Genomic DNA, 25,961 nt, shown 5'->3' with positions numbered 1-25,961 from the left:
AACAATTCTTTATTCTCCTATTCATGAATAAGGCATGTGACTTCCATGACCCAGCTAGTCACATGCACAAACAAAGATACTGCACTCACCAGTTAAACCACACAAGTAGCAGCTTAGGTGTCAAGGCTATCAGAGATCCAACCTGACTTGATTTCTCTCTAGCCACAGAATTTCACTCAACTAAACCTTGTGTTAGGAGGAGCATGGCATGTGATTTACAGCCTGACAGTATGTAGCAGAAAGCAAACCTCCTGTCCTGCTGTCATAACCGTGTCTCTCATTCTGAGGTAGTTCAGCCACAACAGGGCATCATAAAGGCCACAGCTAAAATACCCTTTAGTTCCATTATGAAAGCATTGAACAAATCAAATGCAAAGCCCGAGGATTTAAATATACAGGATCTTTTAACAGTTACATATTCTGTCCCTATTGTTCATGGACATATACTGCAAATACACTTCAGCAGACAAATCTCTCACAGCTAATCCATCTTGATCACCCATCTTCTTTTAGGATGAAAAGCCGACGTAAGACTCATCTGAGCTGTGTAAGAGTACTGTGAATCATTTTAATAATCTTTTTTTGTATTTTAATCTCATTAGATACATCATAAAATTACTGACTAGGAGATAGAAAACAACAAAAGTTTGAGCAAACATTTTCTTCAGCTTCTGATCTCTGTTCGCTTTTCTGAATTTTCTCTCTCTGTCAAAGCAACAGACAAAACAATCAATCTAAAATGAGAAAACCAAAGTCTTCTTAAGAAGTTGGCTTTTATGATCAATTCCTGCCTTTTTGCATACCATGGAAGAACTAAAGTTCCTAATCCTTCGTAGAGGATATTTACTCTGAGACACAAGGATACTGACTGCACTTCTATCAAATGGAAGGTGTCCAACAACTTGAAGTCATTACATAAATTCATTGCACTGGGTAAACCCACAGCCCTGATGGGTTTTTTCTGTGCTCACCAGAAAGAAGCTTTGGTTTACAGCCAGCCAGCTCTGCACTTCACTACAGTGAAACTACAGCCACCAGATGTAGGTCCTCTCTCTGCTGCTGGCTACACAAAATCCTTACCTTGGAACAGCAAGGTTAGTACTGATGATAAGCCTCCCTCAGACAAACTTCAGTCACTGGCAGGAGAGTGGCTCTATAAAAACTTGGCTCCAGGGATCAGGAATAAGAGAGAGAGTAATGAGTGTCTGTGAACTCTGGTGAAAAGGCTGAGTGTGAAAGTCACTCTAAATCTCAAATAAGAGACTGAACTTGCATCTAAAAGTGTTTCTCTGGAAACTCTATCATAAGACCTTTTGCTCAACTGTGAATTTATTCTTTAATTTGTACAGTTTCTTGATTTTATAGCAGACTCTAAATTACCCCTGATCTTGCAATAAAATGATAGCTTTACTGCAATATGAGCTCAGAAAAATCCTCAGCGTTTACTACCATGTCCCTGGCAGCTGTACAGACAGAAAAGGCAGTAAATAAACTCTTTTTCCATAAATCCTCTTTACAGTTAGTTTGACATGGTAAATGTTAGTGCTAAAAATGCCTTTTAAAACTGTAAATAATTTGAAACAAACCTATTTAGCAAAGATAAAAAAATTAGCGAATATAAATTCATGACTACCAAGAGATATATGTAATCACAGTCATTTAACAAGGCTTTTTGCTGACTTTGGCAGGAAAAAAATGAACCTCCTCCTAGTCAGATCTTCACAAACCCAGGTCATCATTTACCATAATATTCTGTGTGAGCTCAGACTATGATGATCAATGAGCAATGATCTGTTGTCAGGCACTTGGAGGACCAGGCATTCATTTTTATACCTATTTTGAAAAGAAATGGAAAGCATTCTAGTTTCATGTCCAACTTTCAATTTCAATAGACACTTACCAAATACTTAAATTTATTCCTCCCATCTTTTCATCAACAGGGAAATTTAACATTTATCAACTCCATTATAGTCTACCCGCCAGAAAAGACTGTTAAACCCAGAGAAAAAATTTTAAAGCCAACTCTTGGAGATGGGTTCTTAGGATAATAAAGGAAAACCAGGGAATCACATTTAACAAGGATGCTAATGATGGCTCATCCTCAACCACCAATCACCACCAATATATGGAGTGGAGCACCTTCCCTGGAAATGCTGAGATCCACATCTAAATGTATATGCACAGGGAGATAAAAAAGAAAAGCATAGATGATGTATATATGAATCCTTTCCACAGCAATTTCTCTGAGGCAATTTCAAAGCCCTTGGTTTCAGATAACTATCACTATTGCAGTTTCTGAAGAAGTAATTTATAGGAATGACAAGAACCAAATTTTTTTCCAACATCAAGCAGAATTTCTGTAAATGTGGTTTATGAAGCTTTAACCATAAAATATTTCAAGTGCTTTACATTCTCTCTACTTGAAGTCCCCTTTCAGCCAAGTACTGAAGAGCAACAAAAATGAGTGAAAATGTTATTTTGCTTCAAGCAAACTTTTCTAAGTTTACTGTGGCATGGATTTTTTGGTGGGTTTGGTTTGTTTGCTCCTTGCATTGCCCTCACATATCAGTCAAAATTTTAGAATGAAATTAGACTTTCTCATTCTTAACTTGTTTTCTCTCCTCTTGATAAATAACTTCCAAGTTTCTAAAGGCAGATATTCATACAAATAGTGCATATTCTGCTCTTCAATAATTACTTTCAACCAGAAAAAAAGTTATTAGAGTGAAAACTCTCCAGAAAGTATATTTAAATATAGTGAATGTTTTCCATTAAACTAGTGAAAATATAAAAGAATTCCATACATGCACCAGGGTGCAGAAAGGTTGCCCCAAGCAGTACAAGTCAAAGGCCACTGTAACAAAAAGCCTTTAGATGTCCCTATCAGATTTGGAAGCCACCCTTTGTGCTGAAAATAAAAAAAATCCAGTATGACTGTACTGAAGAGTTGCAGACCTCTTGTCAGGAATGGCTACTATACTCTCTGGATCTGCTCTATTCCCTCTGAAAATGCAGAGAAATTGAGACAATATTCAGAGCTGATGCTAAAGGAGATCAATACAGCCTCACAATGGATGCCTGCTGCACTTTTCTTGTTGCCAGCTATGGTTCCAGTCTGGTTTTTTGTGTGCTTCCATCAGCTCACAGCTTCTTGCAAGCCAGTGGAAGCAGCTAGATTGCAAAACATAACCAAGCTGCCTCCCCAGCTGCTGCACAAGTCATCATTTTTTTACTATCACCAGATTCCAGTTTCACAGAATAAATAAATCAGTTGCCAAGGTTTTCCATGAGGTTCCTCATCACTGCAGAGATTATTGATTAGGCTCAAAGTGTTCCTTCCTGCATTGTAGATGCAATGTGCATGTGAAACGTGCATGTGAAACATGTGATCCATTATCTTGTGTTGGAATGAAGTAACATGAGAGAGGACAGAAGTGCCTGTATTTTTTGGGATTATCATCCCAGTCCTTGAATGAAAATTCAGCATTGCTGTCAAGATTAATAGTGAATTCTGTAGCACTGAAACTTCAAAGATGTGCCACAAAAATGGGAGAATTTTAAGAAAGAAGTTCAAGGTGTGTGGCTCTATTTTTATATTTCAGCATTTTATCAGGAGAGACAGCTGGGCTCACTCATCCCCTCCCTATCCCTGCTTTGGATGCAGCCCAGGATGTGTTTGGCTTTCTGGGCTGCCAGTGCCCATGGCTGGGTCATGTCCAGCCTCTCATCCACCAGCACCTCCAAGTTCTTCCAGGCAGGGTTGCTCTGGATCTGCTCATCCCCAGCCTGTGCTGATCCCAGGGTTGCCCCAGCCCAGGTGCAGCATCTTGTACTTGGTCTTGTTAAAGGTCATGACCCTGCAAATTTGCTGAGATGCACTTGATCTCTTTGTCTGTCCTTAATGAAGATATTAAACAACCCCGATCCCAGTATGGACCTCTGAGGGGCACCACTGCTCATTGATGTCCATCAGGATTCTGACCTGCTGACCACGACCCTCTGGATGCACATGTCCTTCCTCAAATCCACCTCTTCCCATTTTAGAGAGAGGGATGCTTCACAGAGGTCCAGATAAATGTCATGTGAAACACTTCCCCTGCCCACTGACCTGAATCACCTCCATGTACTCCTTGTGCCTTAGCACAGCTTCCAGGAGGAGCTGTTCCATTATCTTCCCAGGCACAGAGGTGAGACTGACAGGCTGGTAGTTCCTAAGGTCCTCCTTTCTATAATTTTTAAAGATGGGTACAAAGCTTCCCCTTTCCCATCATCTGGGACTTCACCGACTGCCATGGATTTTCAAATATCATGGAGAATGTCTTGGCAGCTGCATCAGCCAATTCCCTCAGCACTGTGGGGTGCCTTCCATCAGGTCCCACAGACACATGTGCATTCAGGTTCCTTCGTGGCCGTGAACCTGATCTTCATTTACAGTGGGAGGCACTTTGCTCCCCCAGTCCCGGTCCTGCTGTCCCTCCACTGCAGAGGTGTGGGAAGACAGGTTGCCCCTGAAGACTGAGGGAAAAAATTGAGTGCTTCAGTCATCTTCTCTCTGGTAGACCCCTACCAGAGAGACAACAAATGAGATACTCAATTTCTTTTTTTTGTCTATTACCTGGCTCAATAGCCTACATGCTTACATGCTAACACAAAGTCCAAGCTCACATATCATTCATCCTTTACTCCCACCCATAAAGGATTAAACTGTGTCATTGCCATATTCATAACTGTCCAATTTTGAATCTGTATTGCTCGTTCTTTGTCAACTACTTCAGTCATTGCCTAAAATGCCAAAGCCAAGCAGCCTTTTGCAGCAAAAATGAAAGCGGAAGCAGAATTCATTCATAATTCTAAGGAAAGCTGGATCTGAAAAGTTCTCTGTGAAATCTATCTGACAATTTAGTCATGCTGAGAGAGCTCTTATCTGCCAAAATTTCAGATGGGAGGGTCTGAAGAAAGGTGTTTGAGCCATCATACATAAGACAATGTAAAAGAAGCTGCAGGGATAAAAAAGAATGGAACACTTATTTTTAATAAAGATATTTACAATAAAAATTAGTTATCTTTCTAATTACCTGAGCTGGTGATGCCCTAACAAGAATCTTTTTGCAACCCACCAGTTACCAGTTGAGCATATTGATGCAAAATAAAACCCTTTCCATAGTCATTTTCTCTCACAACGACAGTGGGGATACAGGGATACAGTGGGAAAGGGAATGTGGAAACAGCTATAAAGTTCACACATTGCCTGGCACACCACTCAATGGGCTCTGGTTCAGTTTGCCAGGAGATTAAAATATTCATGAGGATGCTGAGTATGGAGCATGTTTACACACTTCTCATCTGCATGTGCTCTGCTAATTCTTCATGCTTGGCTCGGAAAGCCGCTTGGCTGTTTAATGCTTTTCTGAACAGTGCTGTAAAATCAGTACTTTGTACTTTCTGGTCTTGAATGTCTCTTGTCACCAACTCACTACACAGTCTGCTAGCTGCCAGGAGCTTTCGTTAGCTGCCAGCCTAGGAAATTCAACCTGGGCAGCAAAAGGAGCCAAGATTCTTTTCCATCCTGCCTTGAAAGGGCTCTAGACCAATACGCTTCCTTCTACATGTGAAGCGTGTAAGAGATGACAACCTCATGGTTTCCAGAGTATCCTACACTACTCACTCTTGGCATGCTCAAGGATTTACCAAAGTCAGAGCGAAGTAAAAAACTGAAAAATGGACCAGAGCTGGGGGTGCCTATCAATATTCAGTGGCAGGAAATGCATGGGCAAAAGAAGCTTAAGCATGATTTGCAGGTAAACCATATTAAGAAGATGTTTACCCCACATCCGGAAAATGGGTATAAGACACTGAATTTGGCAAAGAGATCTGACATTTACTGCTCTGAACTCAGCAGGGAATGTAAACTTTGGACAGTTTTCAAGTTTGTTAAGCAGCACAGCCAGAAAAAGTCCAGTTTCCTTGTTTAACAGTAATTTAAAAGACATGGGAAATAATGGCACTGAGGCAGAGACTATGCACCTGGCAGAAGCTGAGTACCTACCACATTCAAAATGTCAGTCACGTGATAAACCTGCTATTTTTGGGACCTACAAACTGGAATAGAAACCAGCTACTATCTTACTATTATTCCCTCCCAGCCATAATTTAAAAGACTTGCTTGCTTGCCTGACAAACAGAACAAAAGCTGTCACTTGGGTGAATAAGAAATGCCATCTCATTTTTCTTGCAGCACTTCTCAAATGCTTAAAAACCAAAATTCAAGAGTGGAATAAAAGTGTACTGCTACCAATCCTTCACCTACAATGTGATAATCATGGGAGAAAAAAGGTAAGAAGTTTAACTCTAAAAGGCTGCTCAAATTCTTGTTCCCCCCCAAACTAACCCTGCAATCTCTACAAGGCTGTTCTAGGCAGACAAAACCAGCATATTTTGCATGCTGCATAACAAGCCAAAGCATCTTTTTCCAGTGGGAACAAAATGAAAATTATTAGGCGTTGCATAGAGGTAAAACCTTACAAAGAGAAGGCCATGTAAAATCATGGCTCAGGCCTGCAAATTTGGATAAGTAGAAGAGGACTATGGGAGACTCAGCTGAATTAGGAGTAGAAAAATGAGTTATATAACCCTAGCATGTTCACATCATGGTGTATGGTGGTTGGCTGAATTATGTTTGTTAAGATTTAGTCCTGTTTAACTGAGAAAGGCCTGACTGCTTAAAAAGGCCTGGTTTTTGCAATAAAGCAGCTCTCCTTTGCACCTGCCTGGGGACTCTGTGTCACTCTGGACCCTCACCCCACAATTAGGTTTTTGAGTTGCCATGTTACACCAGAAATTTCAAGACTTATTTGTGTAGACAGAATTTTAAAACACTGTATTTGAAGCCAGGAAAGAAAAAAAGCTAAAAAACCAATCAACCCCCCCAAAAGAAATTCCACACAAATAACACCCACAAACAAACCAACCAACTCCTCCATGTCCTATTTTTGACTTGCAAAGTGACTCCTGCATTTCAGTCTTCCTACTTTCTGCTTCCCTTTCTAACTATCTGTCTCTACCGCAGACTTCTGCCCATTCTGCTGAGTTTTCCCACTCATGTCATAACAGACATGCCTTGCATTGTTCACAAATTTCACCCAGGCTTCACACAGAATATCTTGTTTCATATTGTCTATCTTCCACAACTTCTTTTTAATTTTTTTGGGCTGTCACTGGCTCTTATGGTTGTCTAAGGACAGCTCCTGGGACCAAGCACAATATATTGCTTTCTGTAAAGCACCATGAACATCTCTAGACTACATTTATCTTAGAGAATAAATATCAGCAATACATGCTGAAAAAGAAAATTTAATTACCTGAGCTGCATTTCTTTCCAGACTGGTTCTAGCTGTTCTATGTCTGGTTCCACTGCTTCTTTGTTCTGATGCCTGCCCTTTTATTTAGGTGCTCTATCCTATTGCCCCACTTCCCTGATTCCATGTGCCCACGGCCATTCTCCTAGCCCAGGAGAGACCCCTTGGTCCTAAGAGGGAACAGAAGTGCTTTGTGCAATTGGTCTCATGTGAAACACATGGTGATGATCAGTGATGATGATGCAAGGGTACTCGTGTCAGTGGGGATGGGATTTCAGGGGAATGACATGGAAGGATAAGCCTGAAGTCTCTTAAGGGGCAGCTACAATGCACTGACAGCAGTTAATGCCAATCCTGGATATCCAGGAGGAGCAAAGAGAGACAGCCTTGAAAAAAATCTGTCCAGTAAGTTGCATCATAGTAGTGACCCAGGACAAATGTGAGAAAAGGGAGATCTGGCAGCAACCAAAAGGAAGCTTTTTACAGTGTAGGAACAGATATGCAACTGACATCTGTAAAGAGGGTTTGAAAACATCTCTGTCTAAAAGTGTAAATTAAATGGAGTTTCTAACCAACTTAAGTTTCACAATCATCAGTTACTTCCCTGCAGACACAGAATTTACAAACAGCGTTTTTAAACGGCTCCAAGGGCACCACAGGTCCAGCCACAGTTATGAACCAACCTGCTCTATGCCTGAGAGTTGCACCAATCCAGCTGAAAAACCTGGCTGCCAGGGCTCTCAAATGAGCCTGACTCTGCCTTTACAGTCCTGAATCTGTGACCAGGTAAATGGAGCATTGCTGCCAGGGTTCACAAAAACAGATTGCACAGAGATGGCTCCCTCACAAACTTATTTAGTTTTTCCCCCCATAAACCTGCAGAGTATAAATATGGAATAGATTTTGCCTGCTTAACTGTTGTAGTCATGGAAACCCTACGAGTTCTTTAAGGAGAAAGGAGTCAAAAAAGGACATAGAAATATAGGCAGTGTATTTTAGAGACAGAGGGCACGATTTCCTTGCTATAAAAGAATACTGTAAGACATTTTATTACATACAATTTGTGATTACCACTACATTTTAGATTTCTCTCTACAAGCAAAGGGAAATGAAACAAAAGACAAAGCCTACTAGGAATCTCTGCATTCTGATAGAAAAAAGACATTACCAAAAAAAAAAAAAAAAAAAGAAAAAAAAAAAAAAAAAAGAAATTGAGAAATATTTTTGGGTATATCCTTTTTCTTTTTTTTTGCCTCTTTCTCACTTATAGACAGTTGTAGTAGATAGAAGAAGCGTCAAGAATCAAAGCAAACAATGACTCAAACACAATCCATCTGTCCTATTTTTTAGATGTTATGTATAGTTTGTCACATGGCAACAGCTCTCTGTGATCCTAACAGCAGTTCCTTCCATATCCAAGCTCAGCTCTTTGCTGCAAGAGCACTCCAAGGCATGGCCTCTTCCTCCCACTCCATATGCAAGCAAACACATATCCATGTGTTAATATGCAAACTCTGATAAATCAGCTTGAGAAACACAAATCTGACCAACTTAAACAAGCACCTCCACTCAATATTCTGGAGGTCAAATACAGAGAGATACTCAGCCTTTACTGTACCCACTGGGAATCTCTCAGCACCTTAAAATTCACATGCTGGTGATCCAGATTCCAAATACAACCTGGGAACCTGCTGTCTCTCTGAAGAACCAAGGCATAGATACATCAGAACCACAAAGCAGAATGTGCTGTTTCACATGTACACCAGATCAATGGGCAACCAAATACACACAGTTTTTGGTGCTTCAGAGCAATGACATGCTAGAAAATCCAAAGAATATCACAGTGTAACTGCAAACTGGGGGCTGGGGAAATGTCCTGCAATGTACAAATGAATGAGAGAGGTTTGAAGCTTGCTGTGAGTTTAACTTCTGGTATTCTGGTGTTGCAACAAGAATTTCCCAAAATGTAAAAAAAAAAAAAAGGAAAAAAAAATAAAATCATCATGTGTTGGCATTGTATAGGATGATATTAGCACTGGGAAACATGGCAGAATTTGTTCATACTGGAATGCTTATTTCACTATCAGTGCAGCAACAGTTTCCAGTGCAAAGTGACAGATATTTCCTACATTCCTCTCACAGAACACACTTGTGAAACTCTCTAAAAGTTGTTTTCAGAAACCTCCTCGGGAGCAGGATGTCAAAGCACATCAGCAAAGCACACAACAGCTTGAGGAAGAGAACATTGGCTGAACTAATGGGCACAATTTGAAGAATCTACAACAGAATGGGATCAATCTGCAGTGCCAGCCAACAGAAGTTTAAGCACAAAAAGCTGCAAGATGTAAGTGTAACTGGAATGGAAGCAACCAAACTCATGACATATGCTCAGTTCTGCTTCACATGGGACTCTAGGGCTGACAGAATTAATGCTGCCACTCTCTTCAGGGCCACTGAAATTCTAGGCATATCCAAATACATTGTTCACCCCCTTTTGCCTCTGAATGACATGTATTCTTTGTTCTCCTCTTCTGAGGAAAATTAGTGATTGATCCCACAGAGAACAGCTCTGAACTTCAATGGAGTTATACCAGTTTATACATGCACAAATGTTGATCTCCATCAGGAAATACAGTATTTCAATTCAGTGACACAAAGAAATCAAAACAGTATTGCTGGGATAGCAAGGCCATGATAGACAAAAATATTCAAGTCTCAAAACTTGAATACACCAGCATCCAGTAAACAATACAAATAAAATTGTGTATTAGCTGTAAGACACTGATGTGACCATTATTCTTTGTGGTTTTCCCACTGCACTACAGCAAAAGTGTGAGCTTGGAATTGATTATGGTCAGAAACATAAACTGCTCTTTTCTATGGCTTTTACCATTATTCCCATTGCAGTATCCCTTGAGATCCTTATAGCCAGCCCAGAAGTCAATGGTGCTACACAAAACCAGAACTGAAGGATAATCATTGTACAAAAGAGCTCAAGTGTTTCTGCACCTTGTAGTGGACAATACTTGTCACATTTCCCCTCCAGCCTTTGAACACTCTGGGAAGTGGCTGAGTCATCACCCCTGCAGGTATTTAAAAAGATGTGCAGATGTGGCACCTGGGGACATGGTTTAGTGATGGACAGTGCTGGGGGAACTGCTGGACTCAGTGATCTTCAGGGTATTTTCCAACCTAAATGATTCTGTGGTGCTGTGATTACTTTAGGGAAAGAATCAGCAGATTTATAAGCTACAACAAGCACCACCATCACCACAGGCTGCTCTGAAAGAACTCTGTACCCCATAAGGTTCAACCACCAAATTACAATTAAATCAGCAAAGGAGAACCTATGGTAATATTAGGCAACACAGGAAGCTTTTTATTGTCTTGCTGGCTCTACCTATGACAGGAACACTAAAAGATTGTTATCTCCTTTAGGTTCAGGCTCAAAAGTATTATCAAACCCCCTAATTCAAAGAAAACTATCTGCAGCACATTTCCCAATTTACTACATCAGGAATATATTTACAGTCTTCTCTATATCTGCAGATGAGGTGTCTTTCTAAATTTATAATGCACTCACTGAAAAGCTCTCATAAAAGCATAATTCCTGCTCCCATATCCTCCATTCCAACATTACTCACACAGAAACTTCCTGCACCAACAAGACAGAATAAAGCCCTTCCCAGCCAACCCCTCCAGTCCAGCTGACACATCATTAGACCACATCTCAACATCATGCAGCATGAAAGCTTGTGCTCACTTTTAAGAAAGACCAAGATAAAAGATTTCAGCTGAAAGGCATCATCAGACTCATTTATTTGATGTTCACTCAGACAACTTAGTTTTCAAAGCTGTAACTTTCTCCTGATAATACACACAGGCATAGCCATCATGTGATGATAAACCAGGCCAAATGTCTTCTATAAGATACTGCTAAGATTTTAATTACTTGTGTCTTCAAGCCTGTAAGTGATGTCTTCCCTATCTGCCTCAGAAACCTGGACTTCACCCTTGCTTCAATCGTAAATTCAAAAGCTGTCAGAGGCCCTTCAAATTGCTTTTGAAATATTTCTGTTCAACACCATTTTTCTAGACATCACAGGCAGTATCAAAAATATCACAGGCAACATAAAAATGATGGCTTGCGAACCACAGCAGAAAACCCACAGATCAATTACCTTGCTTCCAGGCAAAAAGCACTCATCGAAACCATAAAGAAACACTCACTCCAACATCAGCATATTTCTGTTGATTTTATGGAACATGAGAATTCCTCTCCATCCACCATCACCCACCATGCACAAACCCAAGCTGAAAGTGACCTGCCTCTCTTTCTCAGCCCCTTGCAAAATGAGGTAGGTGTCAACTCCCTTCTAACACTGCAGAGGGGTATCAGCTGCTTCTTCTCTCAGCAGTTTAATGGCACATATCCAATTAAACTCAGAAAACTGTTTTCTGTTTCTATGACAGACTCAAGGATGAACTAGTGTGGTCACAGGCCTGTGCAGTTTGTCCAACTACAGTTTGGTCAAATAAGCACGAAGCTGTGTTTCAGCCATGCCTCATCATCGCCATGCCTGTATTAACAACATGATAATGATATGCAAACACACCCTTTATAGGCTTTCTCACAGATGTCAGTGTGATGTACAGTGGGGAAACAGCCTACACTTTCATAAAGAGTAGTGTTTGCAGGGTGAAGAGCGGCTTCCCTGCTCAAGAGATTCCAAGCAGCTTGTTTTCTTTCCTTCTTTTGGCTGCTAAAATTATTTTGTGAACATAGTTAACACAAAACCCATTAAAAGAGACCAAAGATTAATTTCCAAAGATCCTACATATACTATGTCTGTATAAGTACCAATTCCTCACTGGATTTATAATTATTACACATGGGCACAATTATAACAATCACACCATATGGTTTTGTCTTTTCCACATAATTCACTAAATTATCATCTCATGAAGATTTAATATCTTTAATGCTTCCATATGAAGAAAATAATTCTTTTCTTTGATGTAATTTTCAGCACTATCCAGTGAAATCAAGTCCCTACTTTTTCATAACCACATTTCCTGCTTCCTGTGCCTGCTTCTGTTCCACTACATAAATTGTTTTCCACTGACATTTTCCTGCTTATCCTGAAACCTGTTCATAGAACCATGTGGGAAAGGCTTCAGTATTCTGTGGCTTTGTCTAGGAACCCTGCAACACCTTCCAGAGCCTGAAAAACATCAGGTCTCTCCCCCTAAAAGGAGTTAGCATTCAGCAGCCCTGCTCCATCACTCCATAAAACCAGGTTTTATGCACCACAGCTGTCTCCAGTAGCTGGGCAGCCAGCTATCCCACTCAATGAGAGGTATGTCCTTTCCTATAGTTATCTGAAGGAAGATCCAGAAAGTGTCCATGCCCTGAGAAGACTGAGCCTAAACCCCTCTGTGCCTGCCCTTGGCAGAGGGAACAATCAGAAATCACCCATTTGGCTTCTACACTTCTCCTAATTCTGGCAGCAAGGGACAGAATTGCATCCCAGATCTGTGACACTTCTTGAACAAGCCATTGAGTATAAACAGAGCCACTGGATCTGAAAGAAGCTATGACCTAGGTTTTCCCTGCTATTTTCATAGAGGCACTCCTCGTGGCTATTCTTTGCAAAGGAACAAAACAAGCAGGGCAGATCACCTCCACCAGAACATGCTGTGCTGCATAAATAGGCAGGTTTTTGGTATTTTTTAACCTTAATCAGCTTTTTCTAGATGTAACTCTATTTCCATCTAAATACTTCTAAATAGAGTAAGCCTCTACAGTAGAAACTTATTCTAATAAAGTTTACTGTGTAAGCTTATTAGAAATATGAGGGAACGAGAAACTTACACAACAGAGGATGTTTCTTATAATGTATTGTTTTCTCTTAGCTAAACTACAAATATTTATCTCCTAATTGTTTTCTCAATAATTAATCACTTCACAATTGATTCTTCTTGATTTGCTGATGGATGGTTTATTGTATTTCTGGTAAATTCTGCCTTACGGCAGGCAGTTTACCATGTAACACAAACTAAGAAAAAAATGCTCATTATCATCCCCATCTATTGTGTAATACTTCTACATGTCTGTCACCAAAAAGGCCTTTTACGGCCTCTCCATGCTACTCACCATTTCAGGGGATTTGTGTTAACTTTCACTTGAACTTGCTTGTTTTCGGATTTGATTTTCTTTCCTAAGAAATTCTTAAATTTTGCTGTCAACTCTTAGTATGAAAGTAACATTCACAGGATGCCTTTGATTTTATTTAGCTTAATTTCTCTATTTTTTGCTGCTCACAATTGATCATTACAGCAATTCAGTTGCAGAGAGGTTCAACAAGAATTGATTTTCCTCTGAAACAAATAGAGGATAGAAAGGAGGAAGAAAAACCATCTTTGCTCTATATGAAATTGAAAAAACAGTGCAAAATTAATTTCAGTAGTACTGAACCCAAAATATGCCTCTTTCCCAAAGCTGATTTAAAAGCAACCTTGAGTTGTTTTGTGTTTAAGATAAGGAATATGGTGCATGGTCATTTAGGTCAATCTTTGGACTTGCATGGTCTCAAAGTATGCTAAACACTGGAAATGTTGGACTGAAACATAAGGGTGTGCTGTCAGTGCTGTTACACTGGCAATTGTGGTGCCAATGCCAACAATCCATGGAAAAACATTTGCCACTGGATTAAAGGAACCTCTTGCTTTACCACTGCCTACACCTGTAAAGTAACACACATTATATCAAATTCAGGAAAAAAAAACAGTGACAGACGTGACAGATGAAATTAAGACTTCACCTTTGATCAAGATATAGATAAAATATTGTTATAGCTACCCAAATGTCTCATAATTAAACAGGTAACAAATGCTTGCACAGAGACATTTAAATACAAGCCACAGATATTTAAAAGCCATGTCTAAAAATGCAGAGGCAAAAGCCACCCAGGATTCCACAACTTTTGAACATGATAAATTCAAATTGCATTGTTTAGGAGAGCTACCGAATTCATCTTTTGTTCACATTATTCACATCACTGCAACATCACTTTTAAGAAATAAAGGAAACATTAGCAGTTGCCTCTATTTCAAAGGCTTCCACCCTGAACATCTGAGAATGCTATGGGATGTGACAAGTTTCTGAATTGCTCTCAGTGACTTTTACTGTACAAAGACTAAAATTACGGGGTTTTCTTGGGATATTATTTGCACTGCCTCTGGAAATAGAGCCTCAGTTGTCAATTATGATAAGATCTCTCTCCTGCTTTCTTGCTAGTTGCATTTTGCTGTATGGAGAAACAAACCCAGTGCTATCACTCTCACCAGCCGGGGAATTTATTAGAAAACCACTGGGCTCCTTCTGCCTCAGGATGTCTGCTGCCTGACTGCTATTTTTGCAATTTTAGACAACAGCTGTGGCTGCCAAACTGTGAGGAGATGCAAAATGCCAATTCTGTTTCCAAACATCGTAAGAGAAAGTGCTGATACTCACCAAACTATTCCCTGAGCCCCAGAGCCAATAGGTTTCAAGTTCTGGTAGCGTTTGAGGACGGTGAAGGTCGAGTCACCTACTTCCACGCTGTAGAACTGGTTGTCAACTTTGCTTTTGCTCATGTTGTAATGTTTGGCAATATATGACACATCCACTTGTTTCCCAAATCCCTGTCGTACAGAAGAAGGGAAGGGGAGAGGGGTTGGTAAAAACAGAGAAACCAAGGCTGGTAAAGCATTAGAATACTGATAAAGCACTGTCAGCCTAATTTTTCAATATAAATTATTGTCATTTCCATCTCATTTTCATAAAGACTGTATCAAATCTTCTTTCATGCAGGAAATCACCATAAAAAGGCACTGATTAAAGAAAACCAGTTAAAGAATTCTCCAGCTGATGTTTGTGACACAGCCACTGCCAACTACTGGTCCCTGCCGGCCATCACTCCTGCCTCATGACTACTGGATTATGTGCTCGCGCTGACTCTGCCCTCGTTCATTTTGCAATTAATTTAAAATAAGATGGCTTTCATCAGTGTGGAAGTGGGACAAGAGACACAGGAATCAGGCCCTTCATTATGGATCAGACAGAGCAAGCAAATGTATTCCCATGAGTGCTAAAACTTTCCCTGAGCACGTGATAAAGGCCTTGAGAATCTCCCAACAGGGATTGCAAAAGAAACAGAGCAGTAAATGAGACAAGCTGTGACCCAAAATGGCTCAGTATCATGGAGATTCATCCAGAAGCTCCAGAGGTCTTCAAGAGTTCTGGTTTCCTAAGGATAGGAGGGAGGACTGCTCTCGTGACCTAACAAATGCAGCAAACACCAATTTTCATGACACAAAACCAAGCACTGCAGCTAGCACTGCACAGCAGTGCTCCTCCCCTAAACTGTAAAATTAAAAACCAATAATTTTTACAAGACTTAAAAAACCCTCCCTCAAATTTGTAAAACTACCATGCAGCAAGTTACATTATAACCCCTTTATGACTACTGCTGAGCTCAGTTCCCCATGGACTACAGAGCAAATTTATAGTAAGTAGAGATAAAAATCAGAATTAAGTGCTTGTAATTAAGGATTCTATAGTACATGATTCTGAGCACAGGATGCAAAAGCTCAACATATTACAACAGAACTGCCCTAAAAGAGTTGACATTTCAGTTATGGAAGCCAAGACATGCCCAGATGCCTTCCATAAAGCAAACCCAAAAAACAGCTACACCTCTGTGTATGTATTTTTTTTTCAGTGCTCCCAAACGCAGCTTATAAATTTTCTTATTTGCTCTATTATAAATTTCTTTCCCCCCAAAAAAATCTGAATGATCAAATGCATTATGTGTTTATGGACTACTAAGTTGAAATTTGATCAACCTGGGAAAAAAGTAAAGTTGACTTTGATTACATTACTCATTCAATTAAAAAGGACATCTTTCCAGTGTTCCAAAAATCTGGCCATTAAAAATAGATTACTGACCTTGCAAAGAACTTGGATTTTAAGGTTTGCCTTGGAAAAATTATTATTATTTTTTTGTCCATTATCTGACTGGAAGGCCCTTTGGCACTGGACAGCATCATCCTAAACACCTAATTTATAGACTTTGAAACATTTTAATAAATGCAGCTCTTCATTCAAACACAAAGTCTCATCTCAGAAAACCAAGTGGTAACTTTACATTAACTTGTTCCTCAAACATTGTGAGGGGGAGAGCAGGAGAGGCCTTGCCCTAACACAAAAGGTGAGAGATTTACGGACACTGACACAGTGCTAAATTGAAGCTTCCAGAGAGTGAAATAATTCCAAAAGAGGTTTGAATTTTTCTCATTGGAAGACAAACAGGTTGCATCTGATTCACACTGTGTAGCCTTAGTCTTAAAATGTCTTCCATTCTGTGAAGAGAGATGCATAAATTTGGCTATTCAGCTCAGGTATTTATACCAGACCTGAAATTGGGAGGGGTTTTTTTGGTTTTTTAATAACATGCTCCTGATTGACAGGAATTTCACAACTCCCTCTGGCTAGACAAGCACATTTGGAGCATGTTTTTCCTGATGTCATTATCAGAACAATGCAGGACATATTCAGCATTAACACCCATCACTCTGAAACCAATGTTTATATATAAAGTGTCAGCATAAAAATTGCATTCCTGAGTGAGCCTGACTCATATCCAGCTCCTCTGGAAGTACAGACAGAGTGAATTTTTAAAACAAATTGGATGACTGTGTTAAGGCTTGGATGAGCCAGGCCTGCCACAACTTGTTTGTGTCCTCACTCCCAAGCTACCTGACAGCTCCTTGTGTGGCATGGAGCTACATGGGAGCACATATTTTATCACTCTGTGTCTAGAACAAAATTACTTGCTTTTAAGTTAGCCTGACCATGTGAACTACTAGCCTCAGGAAACTCAAGCTGCGTACAGCGGGGTTTCTGAACTGCTGCAGTTCCAGCAGCCGGTTCTTTTAAATTCAGAAATGTCTTAAAAATCAATTAAAACAGCTGAGAAGAACCATGCTGTAGCACCTCAGTTATGTGAGTAATTAACATATCCAATTGCTTCAGTCAACAGCAATTAAAGTTGTGGACCCAGAAGACCACAACTGATAAGAAAACGTGAATGTCCTGATGATGTTCTGAATCTGCTCCTAACTGTGTGACAGAGGGAAAGGTAAAGACTGTTTTATTTTCCATTGAATAATTTTTTCTTTTTAGATTAGTATCTTTTTCCCTACTTAAAAATTTGTGCCCCATAAAGTTTTTGATAGAAAACAAACACCAAGCATTACTTGGAAAAATTCAAGGCAGGCTGATTTAGTTTGAAGTTTACTTCAAGCAGGATGCCTCCTCTGAGTGACAAAAATTTCAGCTTTGTGGACAGGCCAAGGTCTAAGTTGCTTCCTCGCTCTAAACCCACACTGCTATAAAACTACCAAAAAAATCCCACCAAACACCGAAACAAACCTCTACTCTATATTTTCCAATTTTTACCAAAGCCTAAACAAGCAAAACAAAAGCACTGTAAGGTTACTGATGCCCACTGCACTGCTTACTTTCATAACAACAGGAGATGAGTGATATATCTATCCTTGTCATGATGCTGACTTAAACCAAATCCCTAAGTCAATGAATTAACACCATTATTGAATTAATCACATTTGATCAGATCCCCAAGCCAAGCTGACATATAATCAAGAACCTTCTCTGATTGATTCCACAGCCACTTCCTATTGAGGACAAGGAAATGGCAGTTTTGTTTCACTCCAAAATTAAGATAAAAAATCTTTTCCCTTTAGCAAGGAAATTCATACTCTTTACAGAGCATGTCAATGTTAGTTTTAGTTTCCAATCCTGATGAAAAAGTTCTTCTCCCAGTCTTCAAATTCACATAGCTCATCTAAAGAAGCCTACACACTACATTTTGTTCCCCTGTTACATCCTCAGTGCTCATTTAAAGCCCTTCCAGAAGCCTTGGTGTTGGTACAGATACTGATATTCCCCCAGATGCCCCTCTGTACACCACTAAGCTATTTCAGATTCAGGTTTTACTGCACAGTGCTTACAAGTCCTGTACAAACAGCTGAAGTTAAAGCTTTGATTATGTGGCATCAGTAAGGAACCAAGGGCTAGGAATTTCCAGTACACACCCTTCTGTAGATGCACCTAACCATAAACTCCTTTCAAATGTGATTGAGGCTAACATCATAAGAAACCAGGAATTAGCACTTCATTAAGAACTAGATGGGGGAAGGAAGTTTATAGATACACAATGCAATCAGGATACCACAGTAAAAATGTATAAGTCTCATAGAGTAAAGTGAATCACAGTGAGTTAATATATTTTCAGGTGAACTTCAAATGAACTTGGGCAAGCTACAATACTGAGGCCCCAGAACAACAGTAAACATTGAAGCTGTGAAACTTTGAACAAAACTCATCTAAGTTTCTCAGACCCCTGTGTAAGATGAAAGATTATTCCTCAGAGACAAAGCGTGCATGGAAACGCCATTTGTTCTCAGTTTCCATAAACATTTGGACAATGAAATTACATTATTTCAGCACTGAGACAAACTTAGCCTTCATTTTATATGTACAAAAATGCATGAACCATTACTTTCTCCTTTCAGTACCTAATTGAAAACTTCTAGTGCACACACACACACATTCCCCAATGCCATTCTCTTTCCTCCATATTGGGAAATTTAAGAGTAAGAGAAGTGAAAGTTTCTCAGCCCTGAAAACCTAACTATCCTTGTTAGCTCACATAAGCATGTAGCCATATTTGCAATGATGTTTGCTTAGTAACCTGACAAGTGAGAAAGAGAAAAGAAAATAAACTGTCAAGACTCAAGCATCTGAGATGAAGGAAAAAGATACTCCCACCATTACTAATTGCTTAGAGAGGATGTATTTTTCTTTCAAAGGACAAGTATTTAAAAATTTAGTGGAACTCAAATAACTTACTCAATAACTTACACAGAGCTACAAACTGTATTCCTTTCTTTCTTTCAAAGTACAGAGAGCAAGAGAGTTAAAAAGCCCAACAGAAACAAAATTATGTTATTTTCTATATTGTAAGGTGAATTGCTTCCTGATATCCCATTTTATTTGTCCATTTCTATCCTACAAAATAACTATATTTATCATATTTTACAGACAGACTTTTGTTTCTGAACACCATTCCCTCTATTATTAACAAACCTAAAATATGGCAATATCTTGGAGCTCAGAATCTCATACATTTCAGCTTTTATAAATACAAACCATGCTAGCAGCAATTTAAGGCAAATTACTCTCCCTTGCATCTCCGAGACAGTGAGCACTGTCACAGATTCTGCTGGCAGCATCAGCAGAGGGGAAACTTTACCTCAGTGTTTGTATCCTTCCCTGTCTGCCCACAGAAATCCTGGCGGGAGCACCCATTTGAGGGTGCCATGATGCAAGGCTACTGAAATCAATAAAAGCTCTGCAGGTGTGTGTAAATGCAGGTGGGTGGAAGAAGCAGATGGAAGGCTGAGAGGCTAACTCCCAGCTAGCACAGAGCCCAGAGATGGGCAGGATGAATCAGAGAGGATGCTCTGAGCCAGACACCATGGTGGCTCCCAAGCAGCCCCCACATCTGCACCCAGCCTCAGACAAAGAATCTGGTGTGGACCACAGCAACATTCCAGAGGTGGATGCCTCTGGATCCCTCAGGACACAAAAGGATATCCTAAAGCTACAATTTAACCTTGAAAGTCAAATGCTGAGGTTGTGCAGACCAACATTCATGAGTCTGGTAAAACCCTCAGGCTTCTGGCCTGCTCACCTGGGTGCATCTGCCCAGACAGCAGCAATGTGAATTTAATGGCTGTGCTCCCACTTGCACAGCTCTAATTCTCACAGAAGTCTCAAGTGCCAGAATTCTGCCATGAACATGAATTTGCTGAGCCCTCTGCTTCAAATTTCATGGTCACAGGTTTTGCTGTGTAAATTTGAATGGCCACAGAAGCTGTCACTTGGGAAATACAGTGTCTTACATAGAAGACACTCTGTATTTAAAACACTCTGTATTCTACATATGACACATTTATTTAAAATAAATGTGTCATATATAGAATACACTATTTAAAACAATATAGTTTTAAATAGTGTATTCTATATATGACACATTTATGGCAGAAATTTTATCTATTTCTTTCTCCCCATAAAGCCAGACTTCTCACTTCTTCTGGCTCTCCCTGAACTCAAAAGTCCATAAACAGTGATCCAACCTCCTACACAGGGTTTCATCTTGTGTGTATGCTTGGATGTAATATTGCAGACTGTGGTTTTACCAGCCACATCTTACCACAGTTCTCCATTCTTCCACCTCATTCTCTTCCTGTGAGGCTTGTATTAGTCACCCAGTCTTCCTGATTTTAGTGTGTTTTGAGAGGGATTTTAAAGGTAATTTCTGCCCTACTTTTAATCTCTCTCCAGCTGCCTTGCCCCCCAGACAGGGGGCTTTCTGCACTTAGCCTTTCAAGCAGACAATAGACCCTTGCGAACAAGTCAGCCTTGACTGATCAGTGATCGATCTTTTTACATTTGCTTTATTCACTCCATTTCAACACACCATATTAAAGCATTTCATTAAATGTAGTACAATGTTTCTAAGTGCTGGTTGGGTTTGTTTGGGGATTTTTGGGTTTTTGTTTTGTTGTTTTTGTTAGGTTGGGGATTTTTAATAGCTGTTATTTTTTATCTATTTGTTTAAACACTCTGTCCCTGTTTAACCTCTTCTAACTGAGACACAGAAAACCTATCAGCTTACCTAGCTCTTACCTAGCTCTGATTGCACACAAAGCAGCAAGTCTGCCTTCTCCTTTTCAATTGTATCTACTCAAAACATGAAGCAAAGCACTATTTACTTATTCTTCTCTGTCCTCCACATGTTCACTGAGCTCTTGGTACTTTTAATTTCTTCCTTCCCACAGATACCAAATTTTCATAGGTCATTTCTAACTGTGGTATCATGTATTGCTCAGAAGTCACAGTGTCCCAGAGGTGTGGTCCTCATTCCAGGCCAGATTCCTACAAATGAGCAATCTGAGAGTATCTGCACAAGAAAACACTACTGCAAATGATTCCTGATTCCCCTGATCCCTGAAGAGCTCAATGCTGACACACAGGTGACATCCAGCCCTGGCCATCACACCAAAGGAGGTTGAAAGGACTGATCAAGAAACACTGAAAGAAAATGTTCCTTGAGACAGAGGTTTCTCTAGGGAGACAAACTAAATCAGTAAACCAAATCAAAATATAGCCAAAGATACAGGAGAGAAAGTAGATTTCTCAATAGAACTATATAATTACAGTATGGGATGTGAAGACAATAGTTAATGAAAGAATTCTCCCTTTTACAAATAATGTATGGAGCTAAGTAATCACACCCTTAGCTAGAAATAGACAGCTCTTGACCCTACAAAGTATCATTTTATTCATAGAAATCTAATAGATCAATTGTTGGTAACTTTTGAATGCTAACTCATCTCCTTGGATAGAAGGCATAATCACAGGACACACTACATTTGTAGAATTTAGAATTGTATTCTAAATAAAGGCATCCCATATACCTACAGCTTAGGGAACATGTAAATTCTGACAGGCTACACGTCTTGATATTGTTTTAAAAAAACATACTGGAAGACTAAATGGAGAAATACATGGATGAAGAAGTCAGTATTCTTTTGGAATTATTAGATATTGTTAATATATTAGTATTAAAATTTAATGTCCTATTCTACTCATGACACACTACTCTGCATTACCTTGTGCTATAATAAAAATGTGTAGGGTCCTACAGATAACAGCTTGTTGGTGACACCAGCCTTAGAGAAGTGTAATGAAATTCTACAGGCCTTCTAGTCCTACTTTTCTATTATGATAGAAAAGCAGATGTTCTCTTCCTCAGCCTTAAAAAAGGTGGCTGTTTCAGAAGATAAATTGGCTACCCATGTCCAGTAATCCCAGACCTGGGTGTTTTCACGCTGCAGACAGGGTGAAGGGGTGGGGAGGTACATATTTGCCCTATTTATGCTACTGAGTGTTTCTCAGGAAGGGCCGTTCTTTTGTTCTTAAGCTGAAAATCCTTAAAATTCTATTCCTGCTGAATTAGCATTTCATTGTACAAAACTAGTATGCTCAGGGACATAAACTCTATGTCAAAGATAAGAGCCTGTAATTATGAATATGTCACTTGCCTTCAGAGAACATAAAGCTATGTCTTTTAGGCTATAAATACATATTACAAGAAAAATACAGCCCCAGTACTAAAAATAATCAGGGTTGCCATCAATATTGGAGCTTTCAGGAAGGCACTTCAGCACAAACACTTTGGAGAAAGTCTGCAGTGAGGCATAAATTTCAAATGGAAGCAGGAATAAGAATGGAATAAACAATACTACCACCTGTACACTATTCCTAGTCTCTAAATAAAGATCTGGATGCTTGCACCAAGGACAGAGATATAACCCCCATCCACTCTAAACAATAGAAATGAACAGCACCCAAGATAGGCCTTAATGCAAGCAGACACTTAATTTAGAGAGTGTTCTTGCAGATAGTTACAGCTGTTGTTTGGATCAGGGCCTATCTTTATGGAGAGAATAAATTAACATGAAGCTTAAACCAGTTTTTATCCTCAAGAGAATTGATCTGAAGGTCTGAAGACCTTGAAAAGGTGTCTGTGTGGCAAGTGCTTGAAGGATGGAATTCTGTTACCTACAATGCCAGGACAGTGTCTCTTTGGATGTATTTAGTGGATGGTGCCATTCTGGGTACCTGCTTCAGCCTCAAACAGGAATTAATCTCACTCAGTGATAAAAATGCATCCAAAATGCTCTAAGTAAAAAGGAGAGAAGAGCTATGCAAAAAACCTATATTCTGCACAGTGAAAGTATTATTTTATAATTAACACTTTTCTCATACAATCTGAGAAAAAAAATTGCAATTTCTGCAAATATTTTTTGGAAGCAAACTCTGTCAAAGCATTACAAAAATACTATGTTTGACAAAGCTGCCAGTGGAAGAATTAAGCCAGTTAAACACATGCACATAAATTAATATTAAGTGTCCCTGAGTTAAAAAACATTAAGCAAACTTTCTAACACCTGTCACTGTCTCATGTCAAATGCTCTTACGTGAGAGAGCATTCTTTCCCTTTCCTTTTTTACAATTGTGCTTTCACTTGGACTCCAATTGTAATATGAAAGAAAAAAATAGCGCTTATCATAAATTTATTTCTAAGAATGCAGCATTGTTTTTCAACTTCAAAAAGTGAAGAATGTCCCTAATATCCTAATATCTCTCCAGTTAGTTAGATTACTGATGTCCCATCCCACAAAAAAACCTTAAAACTATGAAGAGACAAAATTCAAGCACAAAACATTGTTCAGAAGTGAGCAAAAAAAAATTATCTTTCATTCACAAGGGAAAATTATGCACACAGATCTGTGACTAAATATGTTAACTAAATTAACCAAGGAAAAAAACTGAGATAAATCAAAAAGCTTTTTCTTTGCGCCAGAGATTTAGTTTCAGCTTTGTGGGCTCCCATACATTGTGACCAAACCATTTCAAGGGTGATGTAGAAGTACAGAATTGGCTTTAGTGCAGCCTCATGGCTCCAGGGCCTCAATAGCACATGGTGTTCAATGGGAGACAAAACAAAGACCACAATTTTAATTACTCTTCCTTCACTTCCAATATAGGTAAACAGAAAATTAGTCACAGGCTACAATGTAAAAGGCTCTGTCTCAGAAGAACAGAGACTAAGATAAAATAGCTTTAATTTGCAGTTTTTCTGTTTGAATACTGTGCCATTATTTTCCAGTAAAAAACCTCAGAATATTAACTGATAGTTTATCAAAACAAAATCAAAAATCATTAAGACCAAATTACAAAATAAACTTGAGGGCAAATAGAAAACTTATTCTTTGTGATGCATTTCTCTAATTTCTTTTGTATTTATTCTCATTTTTATAACCAGATACTTGCAGTAAGCTGCTGAAACTCACTTCTATTTTTCTCTTATTATAGCATGTATTGCAAAAATGAAGTACAAGTATATACTGTACCTTGTTTTACCTGTAAGGAACACACACCTGACAAAAGGCAATCTTCACATCCAGAGTAGGTTCACCAAAATAATACAAGAAATGGCGGCTCATAAATACCTGCAATTAAAGAAAAGCAGACATAGAATTCTTGTCTGGCTGCTGATGTGCAAGTATAATGCAGCTCTAGCTTCATTTGGATTATAAAACCAACCTGATTTGTTACCCAGCTTGTCAAAACCAGAAATATTGTAACACTAAACTGTAAAAAAGCCTTAAATTCTGTCCAATGCCTGTCAAGTTATGGCCCCAAATATGACTTGGTTACATCTGGAAAACCTTACAGTAACTGGTGCCATTAATTCAAAGTTTATCATATCACTTGCATATTCCTACACCAAAAATAAAAACAACAAAATCAGGTCAATAATGTTCTAAACAATGTGGGTGTAGGAGACATTATTATGGGAAGGAAAAAAAAAGTCCTAGGTTGACAAGTATTAGCAAAGTCATAGAAGTGGAAAGACTAGCCACATCACTGTGTAAATTCATCCACTTTGTGAGCACCCCATGTAGTTCTCACTCTGGTCTTTACATTCTACCACTAGAAAAGCTACAGAAAAAGGCAGTAAGAAGGGTCCAAAGCACATTTTTTGTTTTTTTAGCCTGGAAAAGAACTGTCTGAGCAGAAATATGCTGGAGATACATAAAATGAGTGGCATACTGAAAAATGAAATGGAAAACACCCTTCTATTTCTTTTTTTCAAATTAAAATAAAAAAAGGCACCAAGTTATGTTATGAGAGTTAGAATCAACAACAGGAAATAGTTCTTCATACACTGTTTCATCACAGTGAGTCTCATGTTGCTGTGGAAGCCAGAAGTCAGCACAAGCACTGATATGATTAGGCAAATTCACATGAGAAGAAATCTGCTGAAGGCTATTAACCTCGGAAATATCACCCCTGACTCAAGACACCCCTGAGTCACAGTCTGCCACTCCATGCTCAGCTATTTCTGGATTTCCCAGTCAGCTGATACTGGCCCAGAGAGCCATAGGCTGCACTAGACAGCCTCCCTGCACACCCCATCACAGCTGCTTTTGTTTTAATTTAGCTCCACAGCAGCACATCCAGCTCTGCCTAGCCAGTCCTGTCCCAGCTGCATCCCAGCATGGCACATCAATGGCCAACACCCACAGCAATGTTGTCAGGCTGGGATTGGCAGCTATGTCACAAGACTTTGGAGCACATAGATTCTTCTGCATGACTCCAAAAAACCACAAAAAACTCAACCAAAAAACAAAACAACAACAAAACTCTGTCAATGGTGCAATGGAAAAACCTAGCAACTTTTAGCTAAAATTAGATACATTATATAGAACTTAATGTTTTTCTGTTAAATATAAGCTCATTGTAAAGACTTAAAAATGAAAACAAAACAACCATCCAACCATCACTCCATAAAGACAAAGCTATGATTCTGAAACACTATGTACTCATGGTGCTTGTCTTCA

General features: G+C 39.3%; 1 protein-coding gene across 4 annotated transcripts in view; it reads right to left on the bottom strand.

Moving 5' to 3' along the window:
* Nucleotides 1-25,961, bottom strand: part of MAPK10 (mitogen-activated protein kinase 10) — a 140,282-nt gene that overhangs the window by 48,972 nt on the left and 65,349 nt on the right. For 3 of the 4 annotated variants that reach the window (XM_054296077.1, XM_054296079.1, XM_054296078.1), the window contains exons 4-5: nucleotides 24,495-24,566; nucleotides 14,872-15,041 (exon numbers count right to left, since the gene is read on the bottom strand). In XM_054296077.1, the coding sequence (XP_054152052.1) occupies nucleotides 14,872-15,041; nucleotides 24,495-24,566 (242 nt within the window). Of the gene's footprint in view, nucleotides 1-14,871; nucleotides 15,042-24,467; nucleotides 24,567-25,961 lie in introns of all 4 variants that reach the window. The other variant, XM_054296080.1, reaches the window with a different exon arrangement.

Source organism: Melozone crissalis, unplaced genomic scaffold, assembly GCF_028551555.1.
Source record: "Melozone crissalis strain CALT ecotype California unplaced genomic scaffold, PUWL_Pcris_2 ptg000006l_1, whole genome shotgun sequence".
Classification (NCBI taxonomy): Eukaryota; Metazoa; Chordata; class Aves; order Passeriformes; family Passerellidae; genus Melozone; species Melozone crissalis.
Note: the sequence above shows the minus strand (reverse complement) of the source record. Positions and strands in the feature narration are given on the sequence as shown.